General features: G+C 36.4%; 1 protein-coding gene and 1 long non-coding RNA gene across 2 annotated transcripts in view; one reads left to right on the plus strand and one right to left on the minus strand.

Annotated features, from left to right (window-relative positions):
• The first annotated feature begins 5,351 nt into the window (after positions 1-5,351).
• LOC140152609 (uncharacterized) lies at positions 5,352-6,658 on the plus strand. The gene is made up of 2 exons (XR_011859035.1): positions 5,352-5,463; positions 6,538-6,658. It is a non-coding gene; the product is annotated as an uncharacterized lncRNA (long non-coding RNA).
• A 2,915-nt stretch (positions 6,659-9,573) lies between these two features.
• LOC140152608 (ciliated left-right organizer metallopeptidase-like) overlaps positions 9,574-20,688 on the minus strand; it is a 58,028-nt gene continuing 46,913 nt past the window's right edge. Inside the window, exon 17 of the mRNA XM_072175022.1 lies at positions 9,574-12,951. Coding sequence (XP_072031123.1) covers positions 12,702-12,951 — 250 coding nt within the window. The 3' untranslated portion in view covers positions 9,574-12,701. The remainder of the gene's footprint in view (positions 12,952-20,688) is intronic.

Below are 20,688 nucleotides of genomic sequence, written 5' to 3' on the forward strand. Positions count from 1 at the left end.
TAACGTCGCTGTCGTTCACCCCTATTCGTCATAGTGTGACCGGCCTTAAACACTGAGTAAACAGTCACAATACACTACAATACAGTCATGCTGTTTAACATGAACACCCGCAAATCCTATGTCTGATCTGATTAATGCTGAGATTGGGTCACTCATACCATTACACAGGATAATCTGACTTGAGTAATTAACATGCATTGTTTATTCAACTAATTTGTCAACATTATCATGCCAGTGTTCAGACTAGAACATATTGTCAACAGTTAAATGTTTGTTTATTGAATTAGGAGTCTCCAAATCACCCAAATTAAACAGGGTTGCCAAACTGTGATTTAGTAGCCCAAATGGGTGACTTTTTAAGATCCCCAACTTTTGACAATTTCCTGTCCCATAGAGACAGATGGTTAAGAAAAATGGGTGACTTTTTAGCAATGCAGGTACAAAAGTCTGGTTAGGCTCACCGTAACTCACAGGTTAGCGGCATAATCAGTGAATTAGGTCAAAGTCTCCAAATCACCCAAATTAAACAGGGTTGCCAAACTGTGATTTAGTAGCCCAAATGGGTGACTTTTGAAGATCTTTTGACAATTTCCTGTCCCATAGAGACAGATGGTTAAGACAAATGGGTGACTTTTTTTAATAGCAACGCAGGTACAAGTCTGGTAAGCATGGTAAGGCTCACCGTAACTCACAGGTTAGCAGCATAATCAGTGTCTGTGCAAAATACTTTGCCAATGTTGAAAGTAAGTGTTCTACAAAATTGTACATTTATTTTGATTATTCGGAGACTGCACCTCAAATTGCCTTGCACCAGGTGAAACTAAATTAACATCTATTGTTTATTCAACCAATTTGTCAACATGGTCACTGAACTTACCAATTCGAAAAACTCAGTAATTTATTATAGATACCTTAAAGGAGTATTTCGTGATCCTCCTAGCATCCTCTATTTATGTCATTTTTCATTAGATATCCACGAAAAAAACCTATTCCCAAAATTTCAGTTGATTCCGATTTTGCGTTCGCGAGTTATGCATGATTATGTGTATTAGGGCCTACACTGCTCCATAGACAATGCGTTGTAATTTCGTTCTGGTGCACCAGAACGAAATTCAAATTTCACGATATCTTTGCTAAACGAATTAATCTGCAAGAAATAGTTTGTACATAAACATTATGTAGCAAGAGGTTTCCAGTGATGTATAAAAATCTCAACTTTTTTAGAAAAGTGGGGGGATGAGGCTGTGGATCACGAAATGCCCTTTTAAGCAATCACACAATATTATATAATACCAGGGACTGTGTATGAACACCTAATTAGTCACACATCAATAATGTTTTTACTGAGGTCAAGATTGCCAACATGAACATCTCATAGGGGTTGTTGGTGTATCCAGGGTATTGTAGTTATAAATTGTGCTAATTATAATATGATCCAATTGCCTATTTGCATGCCTTATCAAACCACTGAATTTTACCATGCTATGTTATATGAAACAGAGTGTAAGGATATGTGAATAAAATGGTTTCATCTGCACAGTGGTGTAGCCAGGACTTTTTCAGAGAGAGAAGCTGAGAGAGAGGGGGAGAAGGCAAATTTCATGGGGGGGGGGGGGCAAATTGTCACAAATGGGCTAAAAAGTAAAAGGTACAACAAAATTTATCCAAAATGGGCTAACAAATAAAAAGTACAACAAAATGCATACAAATGCATACAAATCTTAAATATCCGTAGTATAGCCAGCATACCATAGGGGCCCAAGAGGGAAGTAAATAAAATTGTGTTCATCTGCTCAGTGATGTAGCCAGGACTTTTGCAGGGGGCAGCAAGGTACATTTCAAGGTTGGGGATGGACAAACTTGGACGAAAATGGTAACAAATGGGCTAAAAGGTACAACAAATTTGTCCAAAATGGGCGAAAAATTAATGTATAAACAAATGCATAAAAAATTTAAATATCAGGGGCCGGGGGCCCAGCATCCCACAGGGGCAAGACTTCTCACGGTGGATATGATATGGTGGCAAGAAGACTTCGATCATGATCTAATTGCAATTTCAAGCCATTGATTTATATGGAAAAGATACTAAATATTATATTTCTAAATGATAATCTCCTCTCATACCATTAATCACATTAAATAAAACATTTACATGTACAAAAAATATACAAAATTTACCAACCGCGAAAGACTCTGACCGCGAAAGACGGGTGACCGCTAGTTATTTAAATTTTACAATATTTTTGCTAACCGAATTAATCTGCAAGAAATTTTTTGTACATAAACATTATGTAGCCAGATCTTTTTTGTGGATCACAAAATGCGCCTTTAAACTTCCTTTTAGCCCTAACATAAAATATATACTATGATCTGATGAATAAAGAAAAAATTCAGCAGAAAATTAATCACATTTCCAGTACTTTCAGTCATATCCAAATAAAAAACAAAATGATTGCAGAAATCAATCCATTGTCATATGATTCGTAATTAGGTTGATACTTAAACTACAATTGACTTCTTTTAGTTGCCTTGGTTACTTGGATTTATTATCCATTATTGTGTCTAGAGTCAGTAAGCCAAAAGTAAAACTACATGTTTTAATCAAAATTGCTTCATCTATAATAGGAAACCGAAGAACCATCATAATGGGTTCATCAAAATGTATTTAAGGTAGTACCTACCTATCCATCAGGTTGGTCATTTAAATTTGAGTTTGTTTTGATATTTTCGAATTTCCCACTGAAAATCCTGTTTAAAGCCATATGGACCACAATTGATTATGAGATATAGCAAGGCTAAGCTGATTGAGAGGTTTCAGGCATTTATCAGCAATTTTCAATAAAAGTAAAAGTGTAGGAGTTGAACCTGAATTTTTTACAGGACAGAGTGCCCATCTCTCTTTCGTTTATAGCGATTAGGCCAGATTCCACAGTGAAATGTTGATGTGGGGGGATCGCCACAGCTGCTCCATAGTGAGTCTGATACCTTCCCAGCATTTAAGAATGTTGGTACCCATTTATACACCTGGGTGGAGAGGAGTAATCAAGATAAAGTGCTTTACTCAAGGGCACAACATGATGGCATTGCCAGGGCTTGAACCCGCAACCTTCCAATTATGAGTCCGAGTCCATTCAGCTCGGCCACCATTGCTTCTATCAATTTTCACAAAATAGTCCAATTTCTGAAACATTTATTTTGAGAACATTTCTTCAATTTGTGGAAAAAACAGAACTTAGCATTTTAAAGTACTCTTGATACAATGCAAGCAACATAGGCAGCAAAACAAAAGAATAATAAACACAGTCACAGAAAAGTGAAAAGCTTTTATCTGCATCAATGTTCAACATCTTAAGAGCTTTTAGCAAACAATCCAAACCATTAAGAGAAAAATAACAGAATTGAGAGCTCCACTGCCAGTCAAATGCTGTGAGATTTTACTCCCAGGGTCCAAAGATTTATTGAAATCCACTTTAGGTTTACATTATTGTTATGTTCTGTCAATTAATGTCATCTCGGTAAACCACTTTTCATAATTCCTGCTACAAATATTCACTTTTAATGTAACCATGGAATTATCATGATTATACAGGCATGAACAAACTTAAGGCAAGCAGGCAAATTTGCAGACATGGAGACTTAATTGATGTAACAGGGATGCAATAAAACAAATCAATTACACTATATTGGTCTTGCTGCTTAATTGCTTCAATTAGTCCTGGTCCAACTGTTGCTCTGAGCCATTTAAATTCACTTCTAACAGGCAGCAGGTACCTACAAAACCTGTTAAAGTCTCATTCAGTAATCCCAGTGAAAGTGTAACAAAAATGACAATTGTGTATAAATTACTTATTGTCATTAGGTGTTTCTGAAATGAAAAACTTGGCAAAAAAAAAGAAAAAAGAAAAGGAAACAGCATTGACAGTTGAAGCCCCATTGAGATACATGTAGCTAATTTTTCTAGTTAAGTAAAGAAATTACAGCTTCATGCAGAATGTCCTTTTGTCTTTAATACACAGCTTACGGGTTAACCAGTAGCAACACATCTGTGACAAAAACAAAGCTGCCAAAATCTGAATTTTGATGATTTTTCTGATGCTCCGGATGAGCAAATCACTGAATGGACTTTAAAGCAATAATACAAAATGGGCTATTCCAGTTGAAATCCATACACCCTTATGGTAGATAATTGAATACATGAATACAAAACCCACCCAAGTCCAAGGAAAGTGATTTTGAGAAAACTAAAAAAACTCTATCATTTTAATTCCTTCAGTTAGATTTACCTGGTAAATAGGGCAAGTTTTATGCAAATGAGTGGTATTAGGTATAACGATTAGCATTGCAGGGACGTCATGGGGGTCATTTGGTATGCTGGACTTGGGTTGTTTTTGTTAATCACATAGCAAGTGTGTTTTTTCCCTTTGCCCATTCAACTTCAGTTCTACTTTTTTTTACCACTTATTCCGTCATCACTGTCTTTTACATTATCAACGTGTCCATTGTTTTGTTGTCATAGATTTTGTTGCTATGGATCATAACATTACATAATTTAGGCAAAAAAGGAGAACAGTTCTGAGTTGCATAATTTTCTTGTATATAGGCATGGCAATGCCCATCGTGATATAAGCAATACTTTTGCCAAGTCAAGTCGTAGTATCTCAAAAACATATCGGCATAACTAATGAAAATGACAATTAGTTATATGTCATTTATACTGGCCACTGCTGCCAATTCATCTATTAATCATTAACTACGAATAAACAACACACTGGACAACTGACCATCCATCCATATGTAAAAAGCACGTACACTTCACCTACTAATTATCTGAATCTTGATCACTACTGACCATTGCTACAAAAAAACCCCAAATCAAACAAAACCCTTTTGTGAGTGCAGTTGCATTCCTTTCTATACTAGCAATTTCGGAGAACAAATGGATCATTTTTTTATATGTAAATATTGACTTGTTTTCAATGCCCAGTTTTATGTAATGACTGCAAAGTGCTGTTGCCATGGAAACGGAAGTAAATATTTTGCACTTTCTATAGAAGCCTCATTTCTTGTTGTTGATTCATTTGACCATTTCTGTTTGTGTGGGCATAGCATCCAACCAACTAATGAGGTTTTTGTTATTTTTCCTCTTGTTACAAATTAAATTTATTACACTACACACTGACTGGCCTGGATGACACATTATGTAATGCACCTTCCTTTCATTTATGTGTCTGTTGTGCATTTTTGTGTCCCTGGATATTTAGGTGGAGGTGGGTGTGTAAGTGTGCATATTGGAATCCGTATATGACCAGCAATCAAGGCGAGTATAAAAGAAAAAAAAATAGACAAACAAGTTGTTTTTCAAAGCATAATGAAAAAAATTATTTATTCATCTACAAAACCCAAACAATTTACAATTTTGTTATAAATTATTTGGCAATGTCCACTCATATAGGTTGGTAAACAGTAGGCGTGTTTCTATTGGGACCGTTTACCGGTAAAAAGACGGTAAAGGGATTATTTCTGCTCAATAGAAACTGACCTTCCCGCTATTACCGGTAAACAGGGGCGAGTTTTTACTGGTAACGTTTTCCTTCTTGAGGAAGGAAAATAGCGGGGACGCTTACCGGTAAACGTCAATAGAAACTCACTCCGTTCCGATTGAATGCGCATACAGGGAAGAAAACGGAAGTTGAGTCGCGAAATTGACCTCTGCATCATCAATGAGCTAGCTTGTTTATGTATTATACCATGATTATACCATTCCATTCGCAAAAATTCTTAGGCCTATATCACATACAAATATTTGACTCACTTGCTATAAATAACGTAAATGGAAGAAATATTCATAATGCATTATCCCTGCATTATACATATTATGCTAAATATTTAACATGAGTTATGATTTATGACCCTAGTAAAGCCATGAAATAAAACAACAACAACAACATCAGCGGATGAATCCAGCTGTGCATGCGGAAAAAAATAGAAATCAACTCGGATCCGCGGCGGTGTGTGCTTCAGAAAATTAGAAAGATTTCATGAATTTAATATTATGTTGTTGATGTTAAATTACTATGTGCTAAAAAGAATTAACTGAAATTAAACTGTGAAAGATTAAATTCTAAGACCTATTTGTTTTTGCGCGCAACAATACTGAGTACTCACCTCGATATCACTGAGGGGGATTTCCCAAGCAATGGCGTAATTTCATGTACGAGAACGAATGAAAACGCTATAATAAAAAACCATTATTCTTCAGTCTTCTTTTCTCATGTTTGCTACCTCATTTTTAGCCAAACAATTAAGAAAATACTACAATATTAAAATCCACAATGCTTTGCGATTGACCCGGGGATTGACCCCAGTGCACGACCTTTCGCCGGCAAACTTTAAAGGTGTGTCAATTGACGCTGTTCATCGAGTGTTTACCGGTAAACAACGTGCAATGGAAACTGACCGTTATCCGCCTTTCGCCGCTATTTGATGGCGAACAGTTTTACCGGTAAAATGCAGGGGACTCAATAGAAACACGCTAAGTGATGGCAATGGCATAAAGCGTGTTTATTCTGCAGTTTACCAACTTGTGTGAGGATATTGCCAATAATTCAAGTGCAATAAGTATTATATATGTGATATATAATTTCTCTCCACCCCTGATCAAAGATATAAATAATATAAAACTATTATAAAAGAAACCAACAAGACAGTTTGGTTTCAAAATTACTGTTTTGTAACTTTATACCATAATCTTACAACATCAACATGATCAACTTGCCATTGGTCCTAGATTTGAAAATAAAACATTGACCAGAAAATGTATCGCATGCAAAAGTGAGCTATTCAAGTTTCATTAATACTTTGACAAAGCAGTATGACGTACTTGATGTATGTAGACCTGATTACATTCTTTTTTATAGGTCACAAGCTTATTTTTAGATCATGTCACATTAATTTGGCAATCTCCTCATATAGGTCAGTGGACAAGATAGCAATAGAATATAGCATGTGCAATCTGTACAGGTGGTCATGTTACTGATCAACATGAGGATGTTGCAAATAATTTGAAGTTGCTCTAGTCAAAAGGTATTTAATAAATAATAATTATTGCTCTCCACTCCTGATCAAAAATATTAATACAAGACAAGACAGCAAGACAGTATGGTTTCAAAATAACTGTTTTTTAACTTCATTACCAGTGTAGTCTTACTCTGACAAAATCAAGATTTAAATATTATATAATTAACTTGCTGCTGGAAAACAATAAAACATAATTTTGACAAGAAAATGTATCACATGGAAAGAGGTGATCAATTTACCTTAACAAAACCACACAGAGTAGTTGATGCATGGAGACGTCATTTTCTTTGATAAATTATTTTCAATTTAGATCATGTCACATAAAACTGGGTCACATCTTTCAAAATAAATAATTAATTCTCTGCCTTTTATCATAATTTCTTGATGAGGTTAAGAGGCATGGTTAATATGAACCGATTTGTACTATGTGGTAATTTTTGTGTGTGTAATGTTTTGCTACTTTGCTCATTTTAACAGTAGCTGCATTGAGAACAAAAAGCCCATAAATTTGTTCCATTAATGTTTCAACTTCTACAGTAAATGTTTTGTTATCAGGCAATTAATCAGTTTTGAATTATTTGGCTAAAAAAACAAAACCTGATGTATTTTATTGTATTCAGCAACTTGAAAATTAGATTATCTCATAAACCTTAAGGGGAGAGTAATGGAAGAAAACATGGACCTTTTTTGACTTTCAGAAGTTTAAATTCAAATTTTGCAAAAACTATGCACTTTTGGCATGGAAATGAGCCAAAGAATCATATGGCAAAGTCAAAAAAACAAAAATGTTCAGAAAAACAAGAAGACATTTTTCGTGACTAAACCAAGTGAATTTTACTCACTACAATATTTTGTCCTTCACTTCGGAGGACTTCATCAGGTATGACTGATATGGTCATCTGATCCACTTTCCCGGGAGATGGGTTTCCGTTGATGCTTAGACTCATTTGCAGTCTTTAAAAGTGGATCGATACGTGGCTTTGAAAAAATTACAAAATGCACTTTTTGCCCCAAATAGTTTGTGACAACATACCAAAAAATCAATCTGGAGTAAAATAAAAGTTAGCTTTTCTTACAGTAGAGACATGAAGTTTCTTTTGTTTTTTTGAAATTTGCCTTGTTTTTCGAAATATTGAAAAAAAAGAAATTTTGTCACTACAGCTCAACTTACCATACTTTGCCTAACCAGACAGTCCATTCCAAAATTGTTACTACACCTTTACATTTCATCGAATCTCTTTTTGATGTCTGTCATTTTGAACATCATACTTGAAAGATGTATGCTATGTAGAAACTTTATTTTGCAATTTCATAATTTGCATATTATTAGCATATTTGCAAGAAAAAACATAAAAATCAATAAATACCTATATTTTTCACAATTTCAATATTTTATTAGAAATTAAGCATGTAGGCCGTTTGTTATGACTTGATGAATGAAACTGTTAGACAGATTTTGATATTTTTGCTTATTTTTCCTTTTTTGCCCCAAAATGTGTAAAAATCACAATTTTTTGGATGACCTATATTTTCTTTGAATATTTATCAAATTTCTTAATTTAGGTTTAATACAGTGCAGAAAAATATGTCAAAAAAATCTGTTAAAACAGATTTCCAATAAATTGTTCCATTTTCATTTTTGGGTTAAATACTCAATTTTCATAAAATGAAAACATGTCCATTGCACTTTTTCCTCGAGATGTACTATAATATCAAGGTTACGGATATATTATAATCCCTTCTTATCTTCACTGATCCATCAGATACCTATTGTTATGAATGATCAATGAAAAGGTTCAGAACTGGGCTACTAATGGTCTTGTCAAGTATCTATAGTTATTTTCATGAATGTGTCAACTCAAAAATCATTCAAGGTCGAATGTAGGCAAAGTACGGTAAGTTGAGCTGTATGATCAGCAAAATGTTGCACATAATGGTGTACATTTTTGTTTATAACTTTTAATTTCAAAAAGTGAGAAAACCTTCCCTAGACTTTGATGTGCTCTAAACGATAGTACAAAAAATTTACATTCTGCTTGCATATTTTACGAATTATCTTGTCACAAAAATCGAGATGTTGTCAAAAGTGAACTCCAAGAAAAGATGTTTTAGTAAAAAATGTCCATATTATGCACAAAACGCCCTTACATTTTAAAATGGTAAGACTAAGGAATAAGGCCAATAAAAGTCGATTTTGAGTTTCCCGTCACCCGCTCTCACTTCATTTTCTGACCCTCACTTGAATTCATTATTGTGATTTTCCAAAAAATAACGATAAAAACTAGTTATATTTGCAAAAAAGAAAAATCAAAATCAAAACATACATTTTGCTGTCAACCTTGCAGACTCTTTTTAATATACTTTTGAATCTCATTTAGGCTAAACATCCATCTTCAAGTGAGTGAGCGGTACATTTTTCAGGTTTTTTTTTGCCATTTCAAGATTTTTGACAACACTGACTGGCATCTCTGAACACATTTTACATGCGTGTTGGTCATATAATGAATAATGAAAAAGTTACCTCACTTGTTTTCAGAAATTATGTGACGGGAAACTCAAAATTGACTGTTAGTGGCCTAATAAAGCCAATGGTCGTGTATCTCCAAGATGCCTAGTCAATGAGGTATAGGTCAAAATAGGTCAAAGGGTATTAATACATTTAACAATGTACAGGGTTTAAATTTTCAAAATGCTGCAAATTGAATAAACATAGAATCAAATATTCGCCATCACAAATTAATACAAAAAGGTATAGTTTGCTTATATCTAAGAAGTCATCTTATTCTGGAATCAGAATGTACACTCATATATTCTATACAGTATATGTTACCTTGACAGATCAGAGGTCATAGCGTAAAATCTAGACTTTGTAGATAAGGCAAACTATTTATTTTGTGTTTCATTTTATCAAGACAGATAATTTGAGACCATTTGCATTGCAATTGGAGCATTATGAAAATTTTACCCATGTACAATTTTATTTTTACCCTCTGACCTATTTTGACATATACCATTAATTAGGCATTATATATGATCATTGACCTTTTTACTCCTTAAAGGACCCAAAGAAAAATGTGTGTTATTTTGTAACTTAATTTAACTATTTTAAAATTTTAACCCCTTGTGTGACCCTTGACCTTGAACTCAATTTGTTCCCGGGGGATTCTGAATCTACACATCCCTGTTTTACTTAAAAATTACATTATTATGCAACTGCACACCCATACCGCAATTTTCCTTGACTAATATGTTTAAATGTGGGGTTATATAAAGGCTGAGAAACGTGTAACATCCATAAATATGTTTGAAAACTTGCTGCAGAATATTCTAACATAATTAGACAATAATCTGTTTTGAGGTCATTGGGTGAAATTGGAGGGGTTTGTTTTGGGCCGAGGTAATTTTCCGAAATACTGAGGCCCAACACAAACCCTGATAATTTCACACAATTTTGAAAATGGATAGCACATCTTCCATTCACTGTTTTAATGCGCATTTAATATGTGATCAACATGTATGCAGCTTATTCACAGTGATTACGTGTCCTTGTTTGCGCCTTAAGAAACGATACGCAAACGCAGGTTATTTATTTGCAAGATTGGAACAATTACGTAAGTTGCGGTCAATTGTGAGATATTAACGACCTCCATTTATGCGTCAGCATGTTTACAAATAATAAAATACGATTGGATCTCAAGCATTGCGTATATTCATGAGATTATGAATGTAAAGTATTAACAAAATATTTTGCCAAAACGTTTGCAAAAAAAATATTTTACAATAACATTTTTAAAACATTTTGAAATGTTGTTGTAGTGTTTTTCATATAAAACATTTAAAAAACGTTTTCATGACCGTTATATAACCTGACATTTCATTATTAAAACATTTTTAACAAAAATAAAACACATTTAGAACACCTTTATAACGTTTTAAAACATTTCGTGTTTGCTGGGATAATGGTATGGTATTACATCATTTTTCAAGTAGCATAAAACATTACAATACATTATCTGTATAAAATGTAGCAAAACATGAATAAATATATTTACACCAAACAATCTATTAAAATTAGATTTCTTTCATAAATATACAAAATAGATATAAAAATACATATCTAATAGTCAGTCATATGTACAGGTTTAAAGAAGTATATAAAAATGAAGCAAAGGCACACCAATAGTTAGTTCTGAGTTTCAAAAATGACCTGTCACATGATAAAGTTAGGCCTACTGCTTACTTTGTCTTGCAAAAATATTTACAAATGGTTAATAAAATATTTCATTTTTGCTACAAAAAGTGAATGAACATATTAGTAATAAAACACTTCACATAATACTACAAACATTAAGTACACATACACTACACATTTTATATATTCTCAAGGTAGACCAATGCAGATCAAAATATTCTCCATTCCGTTTCTGTATAACTTGCCAACAGATTGCAGCTCATCAAAAGTTCTTCCCTTCGGCTGTAGTTTTATAGAACAAATTGACAAAATAATGGTCCTGTTGAAGTGGCTATCCCAAATTTAAGACCCGAGTGATTCTCTAAACCTGCTTTGGAGAGAAAAATACATATATGAGAACACACCCACACACATGCTTTTAAGCATTTAAAAATGTTCATGTGTTCCAATATAGCTGTGCCCAAATCTGCATTCAAATTAAATGCACTAGAAAGACATGTTATTGAACAGCAATAAAACAATACATTTACAATTACCTCCTTATATCTTATTACCTTCAAATCAACTCACTTACATATTTTATATGAGCTGAACATTTGACAAACTGCCCCAGGGGCAAACATGTACCTGTCAATTAGGGCTGTTGTCGACAATATTGTTGACAAAGCAATTTTTAGATCGTCAACAAGCATGGACCATTTGTCGACAAAACACTAGTCACTAAAATTATCAGAGATAAGCTTAATATCGCCATTATTTACAATGAAATAACTGCATCAGTTTTCTATTTTCGTTCGCAAGTGGTGCAGATTATCTATTCATTTCAATCCCAATATTGCTGCGTATATGGGATAGTAATATTTTAATGTAAATAAACGACATATAACATGGTCTCTGAACTTAATATTTTGACGACGTCGGATATTGAGATTTGACGATTGGATTGCCGACAATGAAAGTACTACTCTGCAACAGCCCTACTGTCAATATTCACCCATTTCAGGAGAAATCTCACACCCAATAACCACCCCCCCTTTTTTATATATATTTTTAACCAAATGACCCTGGTTTACCATCATATACCACTTACGTATTCTTTTGCTACAAATTTTTCTTCATCCTAAAATTTGCAGCAGAGTTGTCACAGTTTTCTACAACATCTATGATGTCATCCAATTACGGTACTCACTCATTTTGCAGATCTACACAAAATGACCCTCTCACTTTCTCAAGAAATATGTCACTGCGATAACCTACTTTCCTGTCCAGTAGCCACAGGTACAAACATTTATATTTGAGTGCCTCCCACCCACCCCAGGACAAAAAGCAGATGATTTGTTATGCACCTCCTATAACGCCCGCACCTCCTATAACGCCCTCCTATAACGAGTCACATATTTGCCTAGAAAGCAAGAAATGATGAGATCTTGCATCATATTTGCCCATTATTACTTCCATCACCTACAATATACATCCTATGTGGGGTCATCTCCTCATCATCTGGTGCAGGTCCCACTGCATTGTTAGTATTCTTCTTGCAACATATATAGATAGCCACAATTAGGAGCATGGTTATACCAACTGCAACTCCAATGATCACGCTTACAGTGGAATTGCGGGAGTTACCATCCATATTGTTGGTAGTGTAAGGCATGGTTACTGGTGAAGACGGGCTTAAAATCCTGTTGTGGGAAAAAAGGGAGAAAAGACAAACATGTTTATCTTATTTGAAGTAAAATAGAAAGGTTGTTTGATCTGTCAAGTGCATTGGTAAGCAACACAGGGTGGTCTTGGATGTTGGTCTGTGCCCTTGCTTCTACAAAAACATGTGGGATTAAGGAAATTATGATTTTTTCCAGATTTCCTTTTTACAAAGTAAGCGTACTGCCAGGCGTCCAACGCATATTATTTTCCACAAGGTCCTATGCACATGCTTGACGTCGCATGCGTATACATGTACACGATGGTTAACGCATAAAAGGATCCCTGAATAATTGTATGGAGTTAAAAATTGTGGTGAAAACTAGGGAAAGGGTATATCAAAATTAAAAGTTTCCCCATTTTTGACTCCATAAAGGGCGACTTATTGAAATATGTGTGTGCACATTGAATAATTTTGCACACTGCAGTCTACAAGTCACTCCAATCCACTCTCTACAAGCCATGTTACCCACTGCTGGTTACCATCTTTTGAAATTAAAAATGGACAGGAAATGAACATCAACAAATAAGGGGAGAGGGGATTGGCAATTGCAAAGTGACATATAACTGTGTGTCTTTATTATCCCTGTCTTTCACAGATTTGTCCAAAAACAATCATAATATAAATTGAATCTTTTCATCAAGTAGCCATATTTTTCCAGTTTTAGACTTTTAACTAAAAATTTACAGAGTACTTCTTAATATTACTACAATGTGATACAAGGAAGCCAATAATTGCATTTACATTTCCATAGGGCCACACAGTTCTTGAGTCAGGGCCAATTATTATAATATCAAAACTCAATGTTTTGACCATTTTCCTCCTAAGAAAATTCATTCACATGGGGCAGAAATGACCACTTTATATCAAGCCTTGATCTCCTTTATAGAACCTATACCAGTATTCTTGTGTGTCTGCTTTATTTGTCTCAATATTTGAGTACAAACACCACCAGGTCATTTTCTTTCCTGCCTTAAAACAATATGATGGTCTTTTAATAGTGTCAAGATCTTTAGTAAAATTTTTTTTTTCACAATGGTAACTTTGGGTGACTGTATCAAAACATGGCATGTACAAGTTGGAACCCAGCACACTGCATAATTTATGAGAGATTTATCCCAGCAGATTCATATCGATCTATAGTAAATTACCCTTTCAGTAAAATGATAATAAGCCATCAATTACCAAATTTTGTTAGATCATAGTCCCATACATGTGCTCACTGTGGCTCTGTATTTCTATTTTCAATATCCCAGGGTAATATTTAATAGTGTCTGCTCATGTATTCACTTCATTTCTCAACATTTTATTGACAAAAATGCATTCCAAATTCTTGATGTGTTCAAACTTCATTATTATATGTAAACACCAGTATCCTACATTTTGCAAATTAATTGGGTTGTATTCATATGTGTGTAATGTGTATATCAAATTATGTTGCTCTGTCATGACTACAAGTCTTTTCAAGGCATGACTTGTTAGACAATTTATTCAGCTCAGAAGAGACAAAAGGTTTGATGGTCTGATTATGTTAGTATAGGCCCAAGATTCAATATTCCATATTGCTGCCGGGTCACAGCCTGTAACGCTCAGCCTGGGGGTCACAAAGTAGGGGCCAAAAATGCATTTATTCAGCTCAAGAGAGACATGGACAAAACTTGTTGGATATCACTCCCAGGAGGATACTTTTCATGCCTATAGCAATGACAGCAATTTTGGCCTGTACGGGGCCCCAGACAGTAGCCCCAAAGGGGCCCGCCCATATGGTGTTATTCAGCTGAAGAGAGACAAGGATGAATCTTTTTGCATTGGAACTATTACACATTGGGTAGCACAAAAATACCAATGACAGCAACTTTTTCCTGTACGGGGGCCCAGACAGTAGCCTCAAAGGGCCCAATGTCCCATAGCTGATTTATTCAGCTAAAGAGAGACATGGATGAATCTTTTTGCATTGGAACTATTACCCATTGGGGTTTACAAAAATACCAATGACAGCAACTTTTTCCTGTACGGGGGCCCAGACAGTAGCCTCAAAGGGCCAGATGCCCCATAACAGGTTATTCAGCTGAAGGAAGACATGGATAAATCTTTTTGCATTGGAACTATTACACATTGGGGTGCACAAAAATACCAATGACAGCAGCTTTTCCCTGTACGGGGCCCAGACAGTAGCCTCAAAGGGCCCAATGCCCCATAACAGGTTATTCAGCTGAAGGAAGACATGGATAAATCTTTTTGCATTGGAACTATTACACATTGTGGTGCACAAAATACCAATGACAGCAACTTTTTTCTGTTAGGAGGCCCAGACAGTAGCCTCAAAGGGCCCAATGTCCAATAACTGATTTATTCAGCTAAAGAGAGACATGGTTGAATCTTTTTCAATTGGAACTATTACACATTGGGGTGCACACAAATACAATGACAACATTTTGTTCCTGTACAGGGGCCCAGACAGTAGCCTCAAAGGGCCCAATGTCCCATAACTGATTTGTCTAATTTTCCAAAGGGCCCAATGTCCTATAACTGATTTTTCAAATTTTGTCATCTTCCAAGAGACAACTACACCAGGAGTGCTTATCTTAAGAAGGATGAAATTAGACTCCGCGCTGGTGATCTACCAATGAACTACCCATTCAGCTGAAGAGACACACGGATGAATCTTTTGAATTACCCATTGGGTATACAAAAATACCAATGACACCAACTTTTTCCTGTACGGGGGCCCAGACGGTAGCCTCAATGGGCCCGATATCCCATAACTGGTTATTCAGCTGAAAAGACACTTGGATGGTACATTGGGGTCTACAAAAATACCAAGGATAGCAACTTTTTTCCTGTACGGGGGCCCAGACAGTAGCCTCAAAGGGTTTGATGTCCCAAACTGGTTATTCAGCCAAATAGACACATGAATGGATCTTTTTGATTTGGAACTATTGCATATTGACAATATGGGACATCGGGTCCTTTGAGGCTACTGTTTGGGCCCCCGAATAGGAAAATGTTACTGTCATTGGTATTTTTGTAAACCCCAATATACAATAGTTCCAATTCAAAAAGATCTGTGTGTCTCTTTGGCTGAAAAACGTTTTTAATGGTTTATAAATACTAAAGTGAACAATAGCCCACGAAGAATGACACATTTCAAGGCACTCGATTATATAGGCAGTATATAAAAGAAAACCACATTTCCCTACCAGTGGTTCACCGTAGCTTAGGAACAACAAGTGTAAAGGGTAAAGCATCAGACATGTGAAATAAGATCCTTATGCACGCTGCTCTTGAAGGATGGTGCTCCATAGTCAGATATGTCTCCGACTACCCCATCTCGTAGGCTATTCCAATGGTGAACTGAATTGTGGGTGAAGGTCCTGCCAGTAGGTATGGTTCTAGAAACTGGTACTTTGAGAGCATGGTAAGGTATGGACTGGCTTGAGCAGGTAGCCCTTCTGTCTTCAAATGACTTTGGTAGCTGATCTGGTGGGAACAAGCTGGTGTGCATTTTATAAAGGACTGTTGTTGCAGCCACTTGACGCTTTTTGATGGAGAGATGTGATGTTCAGCTCTGTACTTGCTTCCTCTTCGCTCACGCTTATGATTCAAGGTCCTTCCTCTGGATAGAGTCTAGTAATCCTAGAGTGGGTGTGCTGGCACTCATCTTAGACAGTGAGGCGTCTTTCATCACACTGCAAACTTTAGCCTTGTAAACAGTTGCTCTGCCTCTGAAGCCTCTCTGACATCAAGTTTATTTGCAACTCTCCTCAGAGCGCCCACCTTCTGTCCTGCTCTGTATAAGACGTTAGAATTGTACTTTTCTGTCGACTGTGACTCCCCGGATCCCCAGCTCCTCCTTCTCACACAGTGTGGTGGTACCAAACAGAATATTTATCTTGGTTGGATTCCTCTTTTTGATACCGTATTGCCATTGCCTTACGCTTCGATGTCTCGAAGGTCACCATCCGTCTGTCATGCCTATCTGCCCAGATCCTCATTTTCTCCAGGTCTCTGTTTAGGCTAGCCAGACTGTCTCTAGATGTAACCTCACAAAACAAGGTGGAATCATCTGCATTGATGTAGAATTGGGTTTCACACTCATCACCCAGGTCATCAATGAAGACAGAGAATAAAAGTGGGTTCAATATTGACCCGTAATGGAGGATGGCCAGATACAGACAACTTTGATGGAATGATCTGTCAGGTAGCTACTAATCCAGATGAGCAGCTTGTCAGTATATTCCTTTTGCCATGATCATATTCCATTATGACAGACATTATTGAATGCTCCTTTGATATCCAGGGCAGTCAGGACGCAGGTCGTTGCCTCTGTCCAGGAAGTTGGACCACTCTTGGGTTAGTTATATTGTGGTATGGCCTAAATCCAAACTGTCTATCTGATATCAGTTGGTTTTCAAGGAGGTAATTCTGAAGTTGGTTCTGTACAACAGCCTCCTTGCTCTTGCTGGTGATGCAGAGCAGAGGTACATAGATGATTTAGACTTCGATCTCTTATAAATAGGGATGAAAATGCAGTATTCCACTGGCTTGGAAAAGCTCCCTTGGAGAAGCAAAGCTCAAACAGCAGACTGAGTGGTCTTGCCAGTTCTGCGCTGTATTCCTTCAGGACGCTTGCAATGATTTCATCAGGACCTTTGAGCATGTTGCTGAAGCTGAACTTCAGGAGCAGATTTTTTGTGCGGGGAAGCTAACATTTTATAGCGTCAAAGGTCTGGCAAAATGTTTCAGCTCTGACTTTTGATGTAGTGTAGACTTGGCGCCCATTCTGCAACACTGGTATATCAACTCTGATGGACTTACCAGACAGGGTGTTAGAATTTATGGGCTATCGGGCCCTTTGAGGCTACTGTCTGGGTTCCCGTACAGGAAATAAGTTGCTGGCATTGGTATTTTTGCAAACCCCAATGAGTAATAGTTCCATTGCAAAAAGATTCATCCATGTGTTTCTTCAGCTGAATAAACCAGTTATGGGACATCGGGCCCTTTGAGGCTACTGTCTGAGCTCCCGTACAGGAAGAAGTTGCTGGCATTGGTATTTTTACAAACCCCAATGGGTAATACTTCCATTACAAAAAGATTCATCCATGTGTTTCTTCAGCTGAATAACCAGTTATGGGACATCGGGCCCTTTCAGGCTACTGTCTGGGTCCATGTACAGGAAAAGTGTGTTAACCCTAATCATGCTAATTATGGGTAATAGTTCTAATGCAAAAAGATTCATCCATGTGTCTCTTCAGCTGAATAAATCGATCACTTATGTGACATCGGGCCTTTAAGGCAACTGTCTGGGCCCCCAGTACAGGAAAAAAGTTGCTGTCATTGGTATGTTTTAGACCTCAATGTGCAATAATTCCAATTCAAAAAGATCCACTCACATGTCTATGTTTCTTCAGTTGAATATAAAGTTATGGGATATTGGGCCCTTTGAGGCTATTGTCTGGGCCCATGTACAGGAAAAGGTTGCTGTCATTGGTATTTTGTTGACCCCCATGTGCAAAAGTTCCAATTCAAAAATATCCACCCATGTGTCTCTTCACCTGAATAACAAGTTTTGGGATATTGGGCCCCTTGAGGCTACTGTATAGGGCCCGTACAAGAAAAAGCTGCTGTCCTTTGTATTTTTGTAATCCCCAATGGGTAATAGTAAAAAGATCCACCCATGTGTCTCTTCAGCTGAATAACCAGTAATGGGGCATCGGGCCCTTTCCTTTGAAGCTACTGTCTGGGCCCCTGTACAGGAAAAAGTTGCTGTCATGTAGTGTCATTAGGTTTATTGTAAACCCCAAAGGGTAATAGTTGCAATGCAAAAAAATTCACCCATTTCTTCCTTCAGCTGAATAACCTGTTATGGGGCATCGGCCCTTTGAGGCTACTGTCTGGGCCCCCGTACAGGCAAAAGTTGCTGTCATTGGTATTTTTGTGTACCCCAATGTGTAATAGTTCCAATGCAAAAAGATTTATCCATGTCTTCCTTCAGCTGAATAACAGTTTATGGGGCATCGGGCCTTTTGAGGCTACTGTCTGGGCCCCCGTACAGGCAAAAGTTGCTGTCATTGGTATTTTTGTAAGCCCCAATGGGTAATAGTTCCCATGCAAAAAGATTCAGCCATGTCTCTCTTCAGCTGAATAAATCAGCTATGGGACATTGGGCCCTTTGAGGCTACTGTCTGGGCCCCCGTACAGGAAAAAGTTGCTGTCATTGGTATTTTTGTGCGCCCAAATGTGTAATAGTTCCAATGCAAAAAGATTCATCCTTGTCTCTCTTCAGCTGAATAACACCATATGGGCGGGCCCCTTTGGGGCTACTGTCTGGGGCCCCGTACAGGCCAAAATTGCTGTCATTGCTATAGGCATGAAAAGTATCCTCCTGGGAGTGATATCCAACAAGTTTTGTCCATGTCTCTCTTGAGCTGAATAAATGCATTTTTTGGCCCCCTACTTTGTGACCCCCAGGCTGAACGTACAGGCTGTGACCCGGCAGCAATATGGAATATTGAATCTTGGGCCTATACTAACATAATCAGACCATCAAACCTTTTGTCTCTTCTGAGCTGAATAAATTGTCTGGGCTCCTAGTCTATAAGCTCTTGTATGAGAGTCATGCAATACATTCTTTGTCTGTTTGTAATCGCAAATTCAAGCTCCATTGTGAAAAACCACAATACTGAAAAGAAATGATTTATCTTGTTTGTGCAGATTAAACACCGTTGCTATGGTAAATGACAATTGCATACAAACTATAATTATGTGATCCAGTCAAACAAAATGAGATGTTTGTTGTTAAAATTGATGTTGAAATACAGGCAAAAGAAGTGTTGAACTTCTTGCATATTTAATTTTTGTCTGCGACATAAAATATTCATATCTATTGAATAAGAGCCAAATTGTGCTGGCGTTCTCAGCATATCACAGATAAGAATATTGAACTGATTGATGTTGTATGGATCCATTAACTTGATGGCTTCACAAAAGTGCATTAGGTAAAATGGTTTATGGATTTGCATTTTACATTAAATGTTTTTTTAATTATTGCGTTCATTACAAAAATGGTTTCCTGGCGGCAAAATATCATGCAATTTGTCAAATGAATGTATATCCAATTAATTATCCAATTAAAAATTTATTTAATTTTGATTAATTAGTGCTGCAGAATGGTGAATCTATTGTGCATTTGACAAAAGTACAGAAATTGGCAGAGATGTAGCTGTTGATATAAGTAACAAATTTGGAATAAGGGCCAACAAAAATTTATTTCCAAGATGGATGTCAAAGTTATACAGGGGTCACATTCAAAAATTGCTCATATCTCTAGTCATAGCACCATCTGGGATGTTTCATTACATAGGTAACATCGCAAAATAGGTCACGGTCATTAAAGATCAATGGGGAATTGGGAATTGATCCTGTTACCTTGGTAACAAAACATTTGAGCTATTCTTTATTTGAATTATTTTTGCAAGAGGAACAATTTGAGACCATTTTGATTTAAATTCCAGCATTTTACAGGATTTGATCCCTGTGGAGGTCAAAACATGACCTTTGACATTTTTACAATGAGTATTTGGATTATATTTTAAGTAAATCATGGATAAGCACTCGAAAACACATCATTCTTGTAGGGTGCAGTTATCACAAATCTTACCAGAATTTCAAATCTTTAGGACAGTTTCTTGTAAATTTAAATTTGAAAGTACAGGAA

This window comes from Amphiura filiformis, chromosome 5, assembly GCF_039555335.1.
Source record: "Amphiura filiformis chromosome 5, Afil_fr2py, whole genome shotgun sequence".
Taxonomy (NCBI): Eukaryota; Metazoa; Echinodermata; class Ophiuroidea; order Amphilepidida; family Amphiuridae; genus Amphiura; species Amphiura filiformis.